This window comes from Epinephelus lanceolatus, chromosome 23 (assembly GCF_041903045.1).
Source record: "Epinephelus lanceolatus isolate andai-2023 chromosome 23, ASM4190304v1, whole genome shotgun sequence".
NCBI lineage: Eukaryota > Metazoa > Chordata > Actinopteri > Perciformes > Serranidae > Epinephelus > Epinephelus lanceolatus.
The window spans coordinates 18,134,511-18,153,533 of record NC_135756.1 but is presented as its reverse complement, the minus strand read 5'-3'; the positions used below and the strand labels follow the sequence as shown (position 1 = coordinate 18,153,533).

Here is a 19,023-nt window from a genome sequence, read left to right as displayed (position 1 = left end):
GCTCTGATGACATCACCCCTCTCCCATAATGCACTTTGAGTCTGAGAATAGACATCCGTTGGGAAAGGGAGACCCTTTCCAAGAGCCGGTCACAGGGACGCACACAAGCATGTTTACATTAGAGAAGACTCAGCCGACACACTTTCTGCAGAGTTAAATCTTTCAGGATCTCTGAGTGGGTGAAGCTCGTCCACTTCACTCGACTGTACTACACTTTTACTACTTGTTTTAAAGTTTGTGCTATTAATCATTTGTAGGCGTAGGCGTGTGTGTACGGAGGAAGACAACAAGTCCTGTACAAGTTTGTTGCTACCCATTGTAACCTTGTCATTATCTCACAAAGTTGCAAGTCCAAGAACGCTCGCTGCCCTCACACACACACACACACACACACACACACACACACACACACACACACTGTTAGCAAAACATTATCTGTACTGAGTCAGTCCATACACACATTGACTCATGTCCAGTCAGCCATTGTTAGTGACTAAAACACCCACATAGGTGCTCTCAATGGCAGTACGAACAATAAGCCTACACATACACACATCCCACACGCGTTTTTCTGCTCGCACGCAGGCGCCATTGTTTGCAGGAAGTGCTCCTATCAAATTGATTCCTCACAACATTCAGCCAAGAAGAGATGTAATCAGAATCGGCCTTTTCTTCACGTACACTCAACATGCACTCAGTTCCTCACACAGAGCAGAGGTGGCCTGATTTGCCCCTCTGTCTCGAGTTCATGACGGCTGAAGTCATCCCGTCATCTTCTCGTTATCAGAGCGGAGAGAGAGTCAAATTAATGAGTCACGGGGGAAGAGAGGAGAGGAGGAGGAAGCCACGAGTCAAGAGGAAGAGAGAGAAGATTAGTCGGGAGGAGGAGAGCGTCTTTCAGAAGCAGTTTTGATCCTTCGGTGAAGCAATGTCGGAGCAGCTTTGTGCCTCTGCTCCAGAAGCATGTAGGAGAGAAGTTAGAGACAGAGGTGCTGCATGTTTCAACAACAATTATAGAAAATGTTGTTACCATGTGCACTGGAAGGAGCTTCTTCAATGTAATAAAACAGCAAAACTAAAGTGTTAATTTGACAAGAATTTTAAATTTAATTTTAGTCTAAGTTGGTTACTGAAAACTCTTTTGTTCAGTGGAACTCAGTTTTAATTTTACTCTAATTTAAGTCAGTGTTTTTACTCCTAATTTTTATCAGACAGTTTCATTATACTGTAATGGATTATGCAGAAGGATATTTCTCCTGGCTTTAAGCACACCTTCAACTGTAAGTTTATTAATTTAGGCTGAGAACATGTTACTACCTTACTTCTTTCATACACAATAAAAGGAATGCTTAAAGTTATTGATTTTACTATGATTTCATATTGAGGTCTGCTGCTAAACTGGGCGTCATGTTTCACTCAGCGGACCTCCACTTCAGTAAATCAGCAGTTATGAAAACGTGTAAACTACATCATTGAGACAGACGAGTTGAGCATTATCTGGGAAATAGTCTTTGAACAGAAAATACTCAAGACAAGAGTGTGATCACTCTTGATGAAGACAGAGAGTATGAACACTCTTATCAAAGGTCTAGGAGGACTGTAACGTTAGTGTTACTAATACATTGTGAAGCTGAGCAAGAGCAGTGTGCAGGATTTACTTAATATGGATGTAAAATTAGTACTGAGTTATGTTAAATGTTCGCCAAATGTATTAGCGTCTGTTTATGAGTCTTAAGAAACCATAAGTCCTCTTTAAGAAAGAGTAAATATCTACTGTAAGCAATCTGCTTTGTTAAAATTAACAGTATGTAAATGGAGTAAGGCAAGCTAATTGCTAATTGCTAACATGACTGGTTACAACAGAAAACAGTTAATGTTTGAGGTGGCTACTGTGATCAGACTTAAGTTGTCCACCTGCACAGATCCAACTCTTTTGTCATGTCTTTACTCGTCAGGGCACAATCAACAAATATTTAATTTTTGTTGCCAGTAAGGGATGCAGGATAATAACCAGAATGTCTTTAGTGTCGATAGATCAAGGCTTTAAAGTTAAATATTGGTATTAGAGGACACGACTTTAATGAGTTAAATTCACAGTAGTTGTGAGTATTGTCAGGTTTATTTCAGGAAAAGCATCATCTAAGCCTCTTAAGCCCTTGAAACCTGGAGCAACATCACTTTTCTTTCTGCTTTTTTTTAGAGATGTACCAATACCACTTTTTCCTTCGCGATACCGATTCCGATCCCTGAACCTTAGGAATCTGCCGATACCGAGTACGGATCCGATACCAGAGCGTAAAATAAAAATGGATGGGATATGAATTGTTGTATGTCTCAACTCCTAAAACTCTATGTAAAATATTAAGAAATAAATACATAATAGTAGAATGAATGCCATAAAACTTTTTTTATTATTATTATCCAGTGTTGACACAGATCAAGACACAGGTTAAAGTGCAGCCACACAATTTGGTAAAAAAGACATTTTAAAGGCTACAGTAGAATGCTTTTTAAACTCCGCTCCGTTTCGTTTGCCTGTAGTGTGCATATGCATAATGACGTGAGGCATTACGTGGTATCTGATTGGTCATAGGCTGTACTCGCTGATACCCGACACTGCATTTTAGGCAGTATTGGAGGCATTTCCGATACTGGTATCGGTATTGGTACAACTCTACTTTTTTCAGACGCCTTTTTACAAGTATTTAAACTTTTAAACTCTGAGCAAATTGGTGCGATTTCTTTCAAAAACATGGGAAAAAGGCAACAAGCAACTTTGTTCCACAAATTGCAAAAATTAATAGATTAAATATCTTAAAAAGAAGAGAAGACAGTAAAAAGAAGCTTGGGAAAAAAGGTCATCTCCGCTGATTTTTCATGTGTTTAATTTTCTCTTTATACTAATATTTTGCAAATTTGTATTTTTTTTTGTTGTTGCTCATTGCCTTCATCTCATGTTTTTAAAAGAAATGAAAAATCATGGGAAGAAGGCAACAAATTACTGAACAGAAAATATCCCCCAAATTAGAAGAAATTAGTAAAAAGTTACAAGAAAATTTCCTGAAAATAAGCAAAAAAGAAAAGTTAAAAAAAACAAACAAGCAAATGACATGATTTTTTGTCAAAAATAAAAAATAAGCTTTTGTTTCAGAGGGTTAAAGTAGGATTATTTTTTAAAGTTTTGTCTGAAAATGCTGCATAAAATTAAATTTGGCATGTTGTACATGTCACCCAAGATCAAAGCGTTCACTTATCTTGCTCAGGGAATATGTAGATTTTGAAAAGCATTTCCATACTGCAGTGTCTTTATACTTAGAATCTGTTATTATTATATTGTGTTGATGTTTTTGTGTGTGTGTAACTTGTCCAGGTTGAGAGCAGTCCAGATAAAGCAAGCCACCCGTCAGATGAGGACAGATGGGACACACCACCTCCGAAACCTCCCCGCATTCGCAGGTAAGGCATGTTTTATGTTTAGACGGCTTGGCTTTTTAAAATGTGTTTCTATTTTTCAGCTTGTCAGCCGATACGATCTGCTCTCGCCCACTTTCTTAAAGTTCACAAAACAGTTGTAAAATGGACGTAGCTGAAGTATAAAATAACCGCACTCATCCTCCACACAGATGAATGAACAGACTCACACAGAAGTGAGCAGTAGGTGTGAAGTGGCCCGTCACTGAGCACAGTGGGTGTTGTGTTTTGTAGGAGGAACTCAACACAGCACAACAGTTTGTGTGGAGCGCACAATGAAAACATATTAAACTGACCAAACAGAAGCAGCAGGCGTTGTTTCCACCAGAGCTCTCTGACACATTAGCTCCCCGTCAGCCCACAGATACACCCGGCCTCCACTCCACTGAAGTTAACTTCTGTTTAACAACTGCTGCGGCCCCGAGGAGGAGCTGTATTTATAGATCATTTTGCAACTCGTAACAATACTCTGCAACACTGCGTGGTGTTGCATGTACCGCAACCTCGGGCTAGTTGAAGTAGAACTGTGATATCTTTCATCTGCAGCTCTTTGAGAACAAATACAGTCTTTTTCACACTTGAAGGCACATGGGTGATATCTGATATCTGTCATGTGCATACACACACACACTCATGCCATCTCTCTTTGGCACATTTCTTTCTTATCCTCTCCTCTTGCTCCTCTTCCTCCCTCTCCTCTCATTTTTAATTTTCCTGTGTGTGCCCAGCAGGGGTTGTGCTCCACTTTCTCTCAGCCAGTTCATCTTCAGTCCCCCTTCTTCTTATGATTTATCCACACAAGGCTAGGTTAATGCAGCAATACTTTACAACTTTTTTTATACAAGCCGGATAGATGCTCAGAGAGTTGCCTACGAGCTGTTGCTTTAATGTCACAGGGGACATCTCGTTGCCAGGAGACTGTTTCACTTAATTACCTGTTGCTAGAAGCGTTGTCTAAAAATGTCCAGTTTGACAGCGTTTTGTGTGTCTGTATGTGTGAATCATTCGCTCTGTGAATATACATGTGATTTCTGTCTCATATATAATGTCACAGTGTTAGATGTTCATGTTAAGTGTAGCCAAAGTTTCAAATAATGCAATCAACATATGTAAGTTTTTAATTTCTCCCCAGTTTTGTATCGTATTCCTTGAACATGTCTGCTTGTGAAGATTTGGTTTAGAAGCTTTTGTTGGTGATTTTTCGTGATAGAAACTGCCGCTATACTCTGTTATAGTCTTTCCTGCAGCTGCAATGACAGTGCAGAGACACTGAAATACTAAAGACTTGGAAACACTGACCAATCAGAGCAGACTGAGCTTTTTTGGGAGGAGGGTTTAAAGGTCCAGTGTGTAGGATTTAGGGGAATGTATTGGCAGAAATCAAATACAATATGATACCGAGTACGGATCAGATACCAGCGTGTAAAATAAAAATGGATGGGATATGAATTGTTGTATGTTTCAACCCCTAAAACTAAAAAATGTAAAATATTAAGAAATGAATACATAATAGTAGAAGGAATGCCATAAAACTTTTATTTAAATTATTATTATCCAGTTTTGACACAGATCAAGACACAGGTTAAAGTGCAGCCACACAATTTGGTAAAAAAGACATTTTAAAGGCTACAGTAGAATGCTTTTTAAACTCTGCTGTGTTTCCGTTCTGTTTGCCTGTAGTGTGCGTATGCGTAATGACGTGAGGCATTACGTGGTATCGGATTGGTCATAGACTGTACTCGCTGATACTGCATTTTAGGCAGTATTGGAGGCGTTTCTGATACTGGTATCGGTATCAGTACAACTCTACGTGAAACTGCTTTATGCAGTGTTTTTACCAGTCTAAATAACCTGGTACATTTGTTTTTGAGAAGAAGAGACCTCTGTGGATAAATCAGCTCTCTATAAAAACCTTCTGAACAATGAATACTGGAAGAATTCTAACACATTGCTCCTTTAAAGTTCTCAGGCATCCTGCCAAAATTCTGCCACAGGGCCGTTTTTAAATTTGAAAATATATATAACTATATATATTGTTGTGTATTTTTTCTAAACTGATGTGTAGTGGTCTATATGGCTGTACATATATATACTATATGTAAGGATCCCTAATAAACCAGCCTATAATAAATAATTAATAAAGCCTTTGTTTACACTGTGGCTCAGCGAAGTGTCAGCTCAGTAATGCCCACGACAGCGCTACGTTGAAAAAGCACAATAATAGTTTTTATATATATATATATATATATATATATATATATATATATATATACATATAGATATATATAGATATATATATCATCGTCAAGATCTCTTGGACTAATTAATGCAAATTTTGCAACCATTTGACAACAGTATTGTGCTGCATGTGCTGTTCAGGGACCAATCAAGAACCAAGGAATGAGCATTAAGAAGTTTTGGAGATACTGAATATTCTTTATGGCTTTGAAAGTTGTGCTTGGATACAGTTACCAGACTTTGGTTTCAGACCAAGGAAATGCTGAGTAATGTTTGGGGCGCTGGTGGCTTAGTGGTAGAGCAGGCGCCCCATGTACAAGGCTGTTGCCGCAGCGGCCCAGGTTCGACTCCAGCCTGTGGCCCTTTGCTGCATGTCACACCCCCTCTCTCTCCCCCCTTCACACTTGTCTGTCCTGTCCATTAAAGGCTAAAAGCCCAAAAAAAATCTTTAAAAAAAAAACAAGAAAAAAACCCCCGAAATGCTGAGTAATGTTAGATAATGAGGCACTTTTCCATTTTTTGGACCTTTAAAGTTATCGTGAGGAGGACTCACATTAAGGGACCCCACACCCCCGTAGCTGACTACTTTTCCTCCTCCACATCCTTGTGGAATGCCCTACATCTCATATCACCACAAAGAAAGGCCATCTCTAATATGCCCTGAAAATGAGCACAATAGGTCCCCTTCAGTTTATATATTTTAAATCTTTACTCAAGCTCAATCTTTAACATTGATTTAGCTCTAAACCTTTATGATACCAGAAAAATCATTAACCAGAGCCAACATGACCCTTGTTGTGTCCTCTTACTGCTCTTAAATTATGCTCTTGCGGAGCTGAATTTATCCACAGTACCAGCCGGTTTGATGGGAAAACAAACATTTTGCAGAGGTCCTAATTTTGGGATGTAGCTGCAAGCGATCTGTTTACTGAAATTTCTTTCCTGCTCTAAGTAAAACATACAAATTTGAACTCGGAAATGCTGCCAAAATCACAAGGCTTTCCTGGAAGACTCTAATCTTAAATCTGTGTCTCAGTGAGCGTCTTTCTCTCTGTGTGTCGTCCCCCAGTTTCCTAAAGGAATAACGTCCAGGCCTAGTTTAAGCCTGGAAGTATTTTAGTGATGGCAACAGCTATTTTTACCAACATAGTCCACATTCTGCCCGCCACACTCCCCCTGGGTCACTTCAGCTGTGTGAGTGTGTGTGTTAGGGGAAGAAACATACTGCAGGAGCTCTGATGAGGCTGGCATCAAGGTCACAGATACTGAGTCATGGCTTTTACACACATATTTACAACCACACCCTGAGGAGTCATATCCTCTGATCTCAGACCAAAATGTGTCTGTGGCATCTCCAGTATCAAAGAACCAGAAAGTGGCATATATGATGTGTTGTCAGACTCTCTGTCCTCTGTGCTTATTTGTTGATCAGTTGTCTTTTTCTTTTGATAATAACTTTGCTGATCTTAGATTGTGCTTTCTGTAGGTACTGCTTTTGTACAGCTGCAGATGCATTTGTTAAATTTAAGGTTTTATAGACAAATGTATTTATTTAGAGTAAGGTTTTTAACAATATGGTTTTTATCTCTACTGAAAATCAGGTGTTGTTCTTGGCCATATCTACTTCTGAAGTTCAGTCAGACTGACCACTACCCTCCAGCAGCTATCACATGAATATAAGACATATGGTTATCATGAATATCAAGGTCTCACTTTGTCCATGGCACAAATTGGGCAACATGATCAAATCCAACAAGCCAAAACACATATTTGTTTAATAAGTGACTGAACTCTGTGTAGTTTGAGTGTGCAGTTTGCCACTCTCCGTAGTTGTCTGTATGACTCTAACGCCAACACAACCTGAAAACTTAAAGTTATATCACCTTCTAGCAATGCACCCGCCACTGTGAGCCAACACTGATTAAACATGCAGCATCTTCCCTCCTGTGTACATATGTGTGGAGGGCACAGTACGCTTGTTGTGTGTGTTTGAGTTCATGTGAGTGTGGGTGGTGCATAATTTTAAAGTTCTTGTGAAGGCGTGCACACGTGTGTTTGTGTGTAGGTTGTGTGAGTGTGTACATGTGTGCATAATGTCTTTACTGTGTCACCAGCACGCCAAAACTGTACAGATGGTTGTCGTGTTTTTATACTTCAGGGAGGAACTTGAAGTACATGCTTAGTTATGTGTGAAGCTTGTTGAAGCATATTTCAGAACAGTCGCTGATTCTTGGAGATCTCCTCACCCAGCTTTTATAAGCAATAGACATTTTTTTAACACAGTACAATACAATTACAGATATGACATTTTAAGTGTTTATTAATGTACAGTATTTTTTAGCAATCTTAAGTAGTAGTGGTAATAAATACATGTCAGTGTTTAGGATAAGGCAGGATCATTATTAAGTATTCTTGTGGTCTGATGGTAGAAGCTCTTTCTGAGCCTTTCAGTGCTGGTCTCGTGTAACCGGTACCTTCTTCCTGATCTTTACAGAGAGAAAAGGCAGTTATCTGGGTGGTTCAGATCTTTAATGATTCTCCTGGCCTTATATTTTGTAGCGTCTGGTGTAAACGTCCTTTATGCAAGGTAGAGCAGCGCCTATAGTGTGCTCAGCTGAAGGAACCACTCTTTGCAGTGCCTTGTGGTCCTGTTTCTGTACCAGGCTCTGATGTTCCCCGTCAGGATGCTCTCAATGGTGTAGTAGTAGAAATTCCTCAGTATTTCAGTGGAATTTCCTCAGGCATCTAAAGTAAAATGGTCCCTGCCAGTATGTAGCACCAAGGTCAGGCCCTCAGTGATGTGGACACCAAGGTATTTGGAGCAGTCCACAGTCTCCATGAAGGCCTGTTGATAATAGTTCCTTTTCCTGCTTCTTCTTAGTTTCGCAGACGTTCAGGAGTTGGCTGTTGTCCTGACACCAGCAGGTCAGGTCGTCTTCATCTTTCAGGTCGGACTTTTCATTGTTACCTGTGATCAGGCCCACCACAGCTGTGTCATCAGCAAACTCGACGATGGTGTTGGAGTCTGAAGTGGCTACACAGTCGTGTGGGTGTACACTGAGTAAAGCAGGGGGGGCTCAAAACGCAGCCCTGGGGTGCTCCTGTGTGATATCTGCCTAAAACTACAGTACAGGCCAAAAGTTTGGACACACCTTCTCATTCAATGCGTTTTCTTTATTTTCATGACTATTTACATTGTAGATTCTCACTGAAGGCATCAAAACTATGAATGAACACATGTGGAGTTATGTACTTAACAAAAAAAGGTGAAATAACTGAAAACATGTTTTATATTCTAGTTTCTTCAAAATAGCCACCCTTTGCTCTGATTACTGCTTTGCACACTCTTGGCATTCTCTCCATGAGCTTCAAGAGGTAGTCACCTGAAATGGTTTTCCAACAGTCTTGAAGGAGTTCCCAGAGGTGTTTAGCACTTGTTGGCCCCTTTGCCTTCACTCTGCGGTCCAGCTCACCCCAAACCATCTGGATTGGGTTCAGGTCCGGTGACTGTGGAGGCCAGGTCATCTGCCGCAGCACTCCATCACTCTCCTTCTTGGTCAAATAGCCCTTACACAGCCTGGAGGTGTGTTTGGGGTCATTGTCCTGTTGAAAAATAAATGATGGTCCAACTAAACGCAAACCGGATGGGATGGCATGTCGCTGCAGGATGCTGTGGTAGCCATGCTGGTTCAGTGTGCCTTCAATTTTGAATAAATCCCCAACAGTGTCACCAGCAAAACACCCCCACACCATCACACCTCCTCCTCCATGCTTCACAGTGGGAACCAGGCATGTGGAATCCATCCGTTCACCTTTTCTGCGTCTCACAAAGACACGGCGGTTGGAACCAAAGATCTCAAATTTGGACTCATCAGACCAAAGCACAGATTTCCACTGGTCTAATGTCCATTCCTTGTGTTTCTTGGCCCAAACAAATCTCTTCTGCTTGTTGCCTCTCCTTAGCAGTGGTTTCCTAGCAGCTATTTGACCATGAAGGCCTGATTCGCGCAGTCTCCTCTTAACAGTTGTTCTAGAGATGGGTCTGCTGCTAGAACTCTGTGTGGCATTCATCTGGTCTCTGATCTGAGCTGCTGTTAACTTGCGATTTCTGAGGCTGGTGACTCGGATGAACTTATCCTCAGAAGCAGAGGTGACGCTTGGTCTTCCTTTCCTGGGTCGGTCCTCATGTGTGCCAGTTTCGTTGTAGCGCTTGATGGTTTTTGCGACTCCACTTGGGGACACATTTAAAGTTTTTGCAATTTTCCGGACTGACTGACTTTCATTTCTTAAAGTAATGATGGCCACTCGTTTTTCTTTAGTTAGCTGATTGGTTCTTGCCATAATATGAATTTTAACAGTTGTCCAATAGGGCTGTCGGCTGTGTATTAACCTGACTTCTGCACAACACAACTGATGGTCCCAACCCCATTGATAAAGCAAGAAATTCCACTAATTAACCCTGATAAGGCACACCTGTGAAGTGGAAACCATTTCAGGTGACTACCTCTTAAAGCTCATGGAGAGAATGCCAAGAGTGTGCAAAGCAGTAATCAGAGCAAAGGGTGGCTATTTTGAAGAAACTAGAATATAAAACATGTTTTCAGTTATTTCACCTTTTTTTGTTAAGTACATAACTCCACATGTGTTCATTCATAGTTTTGATGCCTTCAGTGAGAATCTACAATGTAAATAGTCATGAAAATAAAGAAAACACATTGAATGAGAAGGTCCAAACTTTTGGCCTGTACTGTATATCACAGTGTGTTTTCTTCTAACTCTGGAGAAGAGATGACTGCCAACATTTTACTGCTCTGAAGTAGATGAAAGAAAGCATTTATTTGTTTTAAAGCTGAGGGAGTCGCACTGGAATTTTCCAACAAGGCAGTTAATTCTGGCGTTAAAATGGTTTTTAGGTGACAGCTACATTCACACCATTAAACACAAGTGATGAAAATAAGTCCATAAAACAAGACAGACTGAACAACTTGTAATTGGTACACTGGTTGTGGTGGAGGATGGTGGATGTTTCTGGAAAAAGTTTGGGAAAGTTGAATGTGTTTGTTGTTCTGTGGGCAGTGGTGTGTAGCTGTAGAAGAGTTTATTTTTACAGATTACCAGCAAACCATACTCTGAAGTTTGCTCATTTTCTCCAGTTAAACAAAATTCTTTCTCCCTTTGCAAACCCTGAGGGTGTTTGTTAGTGTAAGCCCATCACTACAACCACTTCTTTATTCACTTGATGTAAAGCCTCATAATATTTTCATACGTACTTGCATTTTTCATGGCTGTCCTCGTGCTGTGGTTCTCAGATGTGCCGTGTGCCTCGTTCTCTTTGATACTACTCACTTGTTTTGCTGTGACTGATTAGTGTTTGCTCCTGTAATAGCTCGGCTTCCTCTCAGGAATCATTTAAGCTTCATCTTATCTTATCTCAGAGGGACACCGGGCCCGAACAAACTCTGTGGCATCTCAGTGATTCATATCCCCATGGAAACAATCAGCACCAGTGGGAATCATCTGTGTTTAAATATAGCGTTTGCTTGCTCAGGCGATGAAGACGATACAGAGGAAGATATTCTCATGGGTAATTTATGTTTTCAATAAAGTGCTTTTACCTGGAGGCCAGAAATTACCGAGAAGAGACCCATAAGATGCAGTTTTAGGTTGTGGTGGTTAGAAAAGCTCAGTTAATCTCAGCAGGAGCTCTGATCTCCAGCTGTAATGACCTCTGACCTCCCCTCTGTGCTGTAACAGAAGTTATTAGTCTAGTGTTTCTGGATTTAGCAAATCAAACTCTTGAGGAATGATTCACTGTAATTCTTGGCAGGCTCAGCTGGGGGGCATTAGGACAGATTTCAAATATGTAAAAAGAACTTGAGTATTCACTTCCTCGCAGCTCTCTGATGCAGGTGTCTTCCTCATTTTAAATTATGCCTCAGGGATACGGGGATTCAAAGAATGTAAAGTAGCTGACTATACAGAACAGAGCTGCATGCTGTTTTCATAAGTTTTCTCCTACTGTTTTGGGTGATCTGTGTTGGATTCCTGGATCAATACAGCAAAAATATGAGATGATAAGACTTTCCTCTGAGTAAATTGCATAATTCTCCATGGGCTACAGAGCTCTATGCTGCTGCCGAGGAAGCTAATTACAATATATGTACAGTAATCATATATAATGCAGTGAGAACATGGGTGGGTTATGAGACACTAGGCCCCTGGGTACAAACATGCAAAAGCCCCCCCTGCCTCTCTTACAAAGGAGCAAGACTCACAGACTTTATAGTTGTTAAGCCTTTGTTGTTTTGCATTTCTTTGTAGTTGCTTTGTGTCTCTTAGAAGTAATCTGAGTCTCTTTGTAGTTGCTTTGTGTCTCTTTGTTGTTGATTTGTGTCTCTTTGTAGTTGCTTTGTGTCTCTTAGAAGTAATTTGAGTGTCTTTGTAGTTGCTTTGTGTCTCTTTGTTGTTGATTTGTGTCTCTTTGTAGTTGCTTTGTGTCTCTTAGAAGTAATTTGAGTGTCTTTGTAGTTGCTTTGTGTCTCTTAGAAGTAATTTGAGTGTCTTTATAGTTGCTTTGCATCTCTTTGTTGTTACTTTGTGTCTCCTGGAAGTAATTTGAGTGTCTTTGTAGTTGCTTTGTGTCTCCTGGAAGTAATTTGAGTGTCTTTGTAGTTGCTTTGCATCTCTTTGTTGTTGATTTGTGTCTCTTAGTTGTTGCTTTGTGTCTCTTTGCAGTTGCTTTGTGTCTCTTGGAAGTAATTTAAGTCTCTTTGTAGTTGCTTTGCATCTCTTTGTTGTTGCTTTGTTTCTCCTGGAAGTAATTTGAGTCTTTGTAGTGGATTTTGTGTCTCTTGGAAGTAATTTGAGTGTCTTCGTAGTTGCTTTCTGTCTCTTGGAAGTAATTTGAGTGTCTTCGTAGTTACTTTGTGTCTCTTGGAAGTAATTTGAGTCTTTTTATAGTTGCTTTGTGTCTCCTGGAAGTAATTTGAGTGTCTTTGTAGTTGCTTTGTGTCTCCTGGAAGTAATTTGAGTGTCTTTGTAGTTGCTTTACATCTCTTTGTTGTTGATTTGCGTCTCTTAGTTGTTGCTTTGTGTCTCTTTGTAGTTGCTTTGTGTCTCCTGGAAGTAATTTGAGTGTCTTTGTAGTTGCTTTACATCTCTTTGTTGTTGATTTGCGTCTCTTAGTTGTTGCTTTGTGTCTCTTTGTAGTTGCTTTGCATCTCTTTGTTGTTGCTTTGTTTCTCCTGGAAGTAATTTGAGTCTTTGTAGTCAATTTTGTGTCTCTTGGAAGTAATTTGAGTGTCTTCGTAGTTGCTTTGTGTCTCTTGGAGGTAATTTGAGTGTCTTTGTAGTTGCTTTGTGTCTCCTGGAAGTAATTTGAGTGTCTTTGTAGTTGCTTTGCATCTCTTTGTTGTTGATTTGCGTCTCTTAGTTGTTGCTTTGTGTCTCTTTGTAGTTGCTTTGTGTCTCCTGGAAGTAATTTGAGTGTCTTTGTAGTTGCTTTGCATCTCTTTGTTGTTGATTTGCGTCTCTTAGTTGTTGCTTTGTGTCTCTTTGTAGTCGATTTTGTGTCTCTTGGAAGTAATTTAAGTGTCTTCGTAGTTGCTTTCTGTCTCTTGGAGGTAATTTGAGTGTCTTCGTAGTTGCTTTGTGTCTCCTGGAAGTAATTTGAGTGTCTTTGTAGTTGCTTTGCATCTCTTTGTAGTTGTTTTGTGTATTTTGTTGTAATTTCAGTGTCTTTGTAGTTGCTTTGCGTCTTTTTGTACCTTTTGTGTGTCTTTGTAGTTGTGTTGTGTTTCATCCCTTTGTAGTTTTTTTGTGTCTATTTGTAGTTTTTTTTGCTGCTTTTTGTAGTAATTTTATTCTCTTTGTAGTTGCTATGCATCTTATTGTAGTAATTTTGTCACTCTTCGTGTTTCTTTTGCCTGTTTAGTAGGTGTTGCGCGTCTTTGTGTCTCTGTGCAGCTGTTTAGCATCTCTTTGTGGTTGTTTTCAGTCTCTTTGAGGTCATTTTGAGTCTCCTGCTCTTCAGTATGTGCCTCTTCAAGAGACATTTTGCAGGTGAATTCCAGTGGGGCCCCTGACACTTTGGGCCCCACAGCCTGTGGCCATTCAGTAATCCATCCTTGAGCCTGAACACAATAAGAAGAAAGTTATTTACTTGATTTGAAGATAAGTGGTTAAAAATATCTTGTCAACCAAAATTAGAAATATATATTCAAATCAAGCGCAATTATGGCCTTAAAGCTTATGTTATAACAAAACATATCAAGGAATCAAAGGTGTTAAGTCGCACAGTTAAGAACAGGAATCCTTCCTTTGGCCCTTGAATTAGGAGAAGTGACACAGTGACACAGTAATTTAAAAAAAAAAAAAAAAAGAATCAATCAATTATTGGATTCTCTCCATAAATAAAAAAAATGCACATGGCAGATTGCAGCCTCTTCTTAGAACAGTGTTGGCCAATAGCAGCTATACTGAGGAAGCCTTTTACAGTACGACTGCAACTCCAAAGTTGTGTAAGAATAGGAAGTCCCCTGTCCTTCTAGCTTGTAACTTCTCTCCCACACACACACACACACACACACACACACACACACACACACACACACACACACACGCTGCATCATGCGCAGTCCTATGTTAGCTCTTGCTTCAGTCATGTGCTCTTGATTTAGCACACCACCACATCCTTTCACAGTTTTTTTTCAGTGTGTATATATTTGCATGCATATGTACATGTAAGTATGTATATTCTGCGGGGTGGAACAGAATCTTAATGTTAAACTTTCCATCACTGTGTGGCGAGCTTGGTTGCAACCTCAGTATCCTGTACGAAACTCACACACCTACACTGCGTTTATCTATAGGTGCGTTTATAAGTAGTTTATGAAAGCACATTACACGGTACTGTACATTTGGGGGACTTTTGTTGAATACTGCTAAGTGCAATAGAAGACACGTCCTAATGCAGTACTGCAGATACTATATTGTACTCACTCATTCACTGAAGTAACTGGTAGATGGAGCAATAAAAATCAGTCAAAGTCTATTTATATAGCACCTTTTAAACAAATTAAATGCATTTCAAAGTGATTCACATGTGATTGACATAGCTTAGGATGTTAGAAATAGTAAAATGTAAATAAAATTAAATAGAATAATAATGAATTAATAATAACAATGAAATAAAATAGCAAAATATAAATAGAATAAAATAGAATAAATAATAATAATAGAATCATAAAAATGAAATAAAATAGTAAAATGTAAATAAGATACATTAGAATAAATAATAATAATATATCAAAAAACAAAACAGTAATGTAAATTCTGCCACTCAATCTTGCTTGCTATTTTTTAGTGCTTACAGTCTATCACTCTGGTGCAATATCAGTATTGTTAAACTGTGCAATATCTAAACTTCCATTAGTCAATATTGAAAAATCAGCCATTCAGTCTGTCTCTTTATTATATTTTGCTTCTTTTTGATGCTTTCTTGTTATACTGCTTTGTATATGCAAAAAGTATTACCTTATCTTATCTTAATAGAATAAACCTAAATAATAAAACCACAAAATTCTAAAGCAGCACATAAAACCCAGACCAAATAGATGAGTTCTTTGTTAATATTTAGAAACATCAATATTTTTGTACACTTTGGTATCTGAAAAGAGAATTAAATGTGCCTTTAAAACACACAAACAAACAAAACCTTGGACAAACAATGTCCTGAGTATGTTGCTGCACAGAAAAGATCAGAATAAAAGCAGAATATCTCCTGAGGAATGTGTCTTCAACTCCTCACTGCAGCTCCTGAAACATTAGAAACAAAATACAGTGCACCCAGAGGGACAACTTCTGCAGCGGTGATTCAGTCTGTTTTCAGTTTGCTGTACACCAACAGTTCATGTCGACCTTAAATCCATAAAATATGGCTGAAATATACATTTGAGGATGTAATTTCAGATGAGCACATTTCTACTTTTTTAAATTCTGCCACCTAGTGGTGACTGAGTGTTCTTCACAACATGAACATGAACAGAAACTACCTTTTAGTTTCATTCATACAGGAAATAAATTTAGTACGAGCTCATTTCATCATCATAGTATCATCATTTCTTTTTAGACAGAGAATAATTTAAAACATGGATGTCCAAATGTCTGGAGATTGTCGACCCGTCTGATGAAATTCTTACCTTTTCATCATTTTCATTTCTTTAATCGCCTGAACCTCACTCGTCAGACCTGTCAGTACAACTCTGGCTTTGAGTTTCGTGTTTTAATGATGGAGTTTCTGTGTAACAGACATCTTATTAAAGAACATCAAAAGTCTCTCTGTGTCTAACATCCATTCAATTAAAAGCGTCTCTGGTTTCAGCTCCTTTTTGCTGTTAACTGAACTCTCTGTGTCTCCGTCTCTGTGTCTCTGTGTTTAGTTCCCAGGCAGAAGGTGACGTGAAGGAGGAGATACTCCAGCCCCCGGAGCCTCACCCCGTACCCCCTATTCTGACCCCGTCCCCCCCTTCAGCCTTCCCCACCGTCACCAACGTACGGCAGGACAACGACCGCTACCACCCCAAACCTGTCATACACGTCCTGTCTACCACACAGGTGAGTCTGTTTATACAGAAACATACAGATGTGCAGGATGGTGGGTGTTGTAGCCTTTTATACTCTGTCAGGTTTGTTGTGTAAATGTGTAATTGTGTAATTAACCCAACAGCACACATCGACCTTGTGTATGTATGTGTGTGTGTGTGTGTGTGTGTGTGTTTGTGCTCTTAATTTAACTATCGCGCTTTAAAGTAACTAAAGCAAATATTAAACCAGAAATACTTTGGATTTGCACGTTTCTACAAGAATTGAGGTGACTTGCCTTGTTCATGCCATTTTGTCCTAATCTGGGAATCCTGCAGTTAAAGGGTAACTTTGGCATTTTTTAACATGGACCCTATTTTCCCGTGTTTTTGGGTGTAAGTGACCAATGGGCACAACAGTTTGTGACATTGGCCTAGTATTGAAATTGAGTGCTGCAGCCAGCAGTGGTGAAACAGGCTGTAATGTAACCAGTCGGGGCAATTGTGCACTGTCAATTTGTGTCAACTAAAAGTGCTTATTTTTGTCACTGACAGGCTCAGATTGTTTTTCAAAGTGTCTGACAACTTATGGAAAGGATCCCTATAGAGATAGACCTTTTTCTTTGAGAGTAAGATCCTTTTTGTTCAACCAAAAACAGCCCAGAATTCGTTATCATCAAACCCACCAGACTCCATTTAAAAAAACAGTAATTTAATTGTGTATAGAGGCAGCATGTTTTCACATTTAACTTGGTGAATTAAGGGTTTATTTCCATCAAACCAGAGCTGATGATTGTTGGAGCAGTGGAAAGACAAACCAAGGTGTTTTTTGTGAGTTTTATATTGCTTCTATCGACTTTAAATGAAGTGTGTTTTATGATTATAGAATTACCGTTTTTTTAAATGGGGTCTGATGGGTTTGGCGACAGCAATTTAAGGGCTGTTTCTGGTTTTAAAAAAAAAGGATCTTACTCTTTAACAAAAAGGTCAACCACTGTAGGGATCCTTTCCATAAGTTGTCAGACACTTAGAATAACAATCTGACCCTATCAGTGGCAAAAACAAGCACTTTTAGCGGACGTACATTGAAGGTGCACAATTGCCCTGAGTGGTTACATTGCAGCAGGGTTTGCGGCTCCAGCTTTAGCACCCTGGCTCAATACTGGACCAGTTTCAAAAACTGGTGTTCCCATGAGTGACTTGGACACAAAATCATGGGAAAATAGGGTCCAGGTTGAAAATACAGCACTTACCCTTTAAACTATCTGGTGATTTTAAACTTAGGGAAGATATTGCTGGATCATCTTGCCCTAAATACTGACTGCTGCATTTGCAGAAGGTGCTTAAATGTTTTCGTTTTCTTTTCCTTACAGAATAAGGACACGGACCAGCAGCAGAACCAGTCAGAACCCAGTCCGAACAAACAGACCAGTCCCTCGGAGCAGAAAGACCAAGATCTACAAAGTCGAAAACAGCAGACTCAGGTCTCAAATCTAGACCTCAACGACAACTACAACAACAAATCAACATCGACAAAATCAGAATCGGGCCAAAGCCAGACTCAGACTCCCTCCTCGCCCCTCTCCCCGGCTGTTGAATGTTCCGGTGCTCCTCGGATCGAGAGGAAGCTGAGCATCGAGATTAAAAAGGTGCCGTTACAGGAAGGACCTCGTAGTTTTGACACTTCCTCCTCCATGGGAGTAGCAGGCGGAATCGGCAGCAGCTCAGCCAGTAGCGCGGCAGGACTGCAAAGAGCCCACGCCTTCAAAGCCCGCTCGGGCCATTCCCTGCTGACGTCTAGCTCTTCGCTGTCGGAGGACTCGGGCACAGAGGGCGGAGCGGGTGGATGTGGGGAGAGTCATGCCGACGGAGGCGTCCTCGCCAGACCAAACCACCTCCCTGTGAAGGGCGAGAAGGGGGAGACACAAGGAGGGGAGAAAGCGGAGGTGAAGGCCGGCCATGTGGCGTGGTCTCAGGCCTGCAACAGCCCGGAGAAACAGTTCCCCAAAACCTCCTCCTCTTCCTCCTCCTCAGACCGCGTCGCTCCATCCTCCTCCTCTTCCTCCCACCTCTCCTCCTCCTCTTCCTCCTCCTCGTCTACTCCCGTTAGAACTGCCCTGAGCTTCACCAACCCCCTGCACTCGGATAACTCGGACGAGGAGGGGGACGGAGAAATGTCTGGGGGAAAGGAGGGTTATCGTACTAATGTATCCACAGCGACGGCCATGGTAACCGCATCCCCTCACCATGGAGACCAGCAGCCGGTCCGGAAGGTGGTGCCCATGTCGATCGCGGGGCAGAGCTCTCCGTCACCCACTGCAAGTACGTCAACCAGCTGCTTTCATTTAATGAGCGTAATGCCTTTAACTAACTGGCTGCTCTCCTGACAGACGCAATTGACATCTATACAGGAAGTCAGACAAAACAGACATCTGGAGTAACGAAATAAATCAGATTCAGACACCTAACTAACTCAACTAAACACTGAAGGTCACGTCAGGTCTTTCTGAGAAGTCTAGTTCTTGATAAAACTCAGGTAAAGGCACTGAGAGTAGAGTAGAGTCATTTCAGGGTCAGTAAGGAGATAGATATCTTAGACACACCACACGCTAATGACAAGTTGTATCTGTCAGCACACACACTGTTATACCACTCTTATTTCTGGGCTGAGAAGGAGGCAGAGAGAAACAAACAGCAGACAAGGAAGAAAGAAATAACAAGAAAAGAGCGAGAT

The 19,023-nt window shown here is 40.4% G+C and overlaps 1 protein-coding gene across 4 annotated transcripts in view; it reads left to right on the top strand.

The window, feature by feature from the left end:
• ptpn12 (protein tyrosine phosphatase non-receptor type 12) overlaps nucleotides 1-19,023 on the top strand; it is an 84,283-nt gene that overhangs the window by 43,641 nt on the left and 21,619 nt on the right. For all 4 annotated transcript variants that reach the window (XM_033614637.2, XM_033614639.2, XM_033614640.2 and 1 more), the window contains exons 12-14: nucleotides 3,371-3,456; nucleotides 16,149-16,323; nucleotides 17,663-18,611. In XM_033614637.2, coding sequence (XP_033470528.1) covers nucleotides 3,371-3,456; nucleotides 16,149-16,323; nucleotides 17,663-18,611 — 1,210 coding nt within the window. The remainder of the gene's footprint in view (nucleotides 1-3,370; nucleotides 3,457-16,148; nucleotides 16,324-17,662; nucleotides 18,612-19,023) is intronic.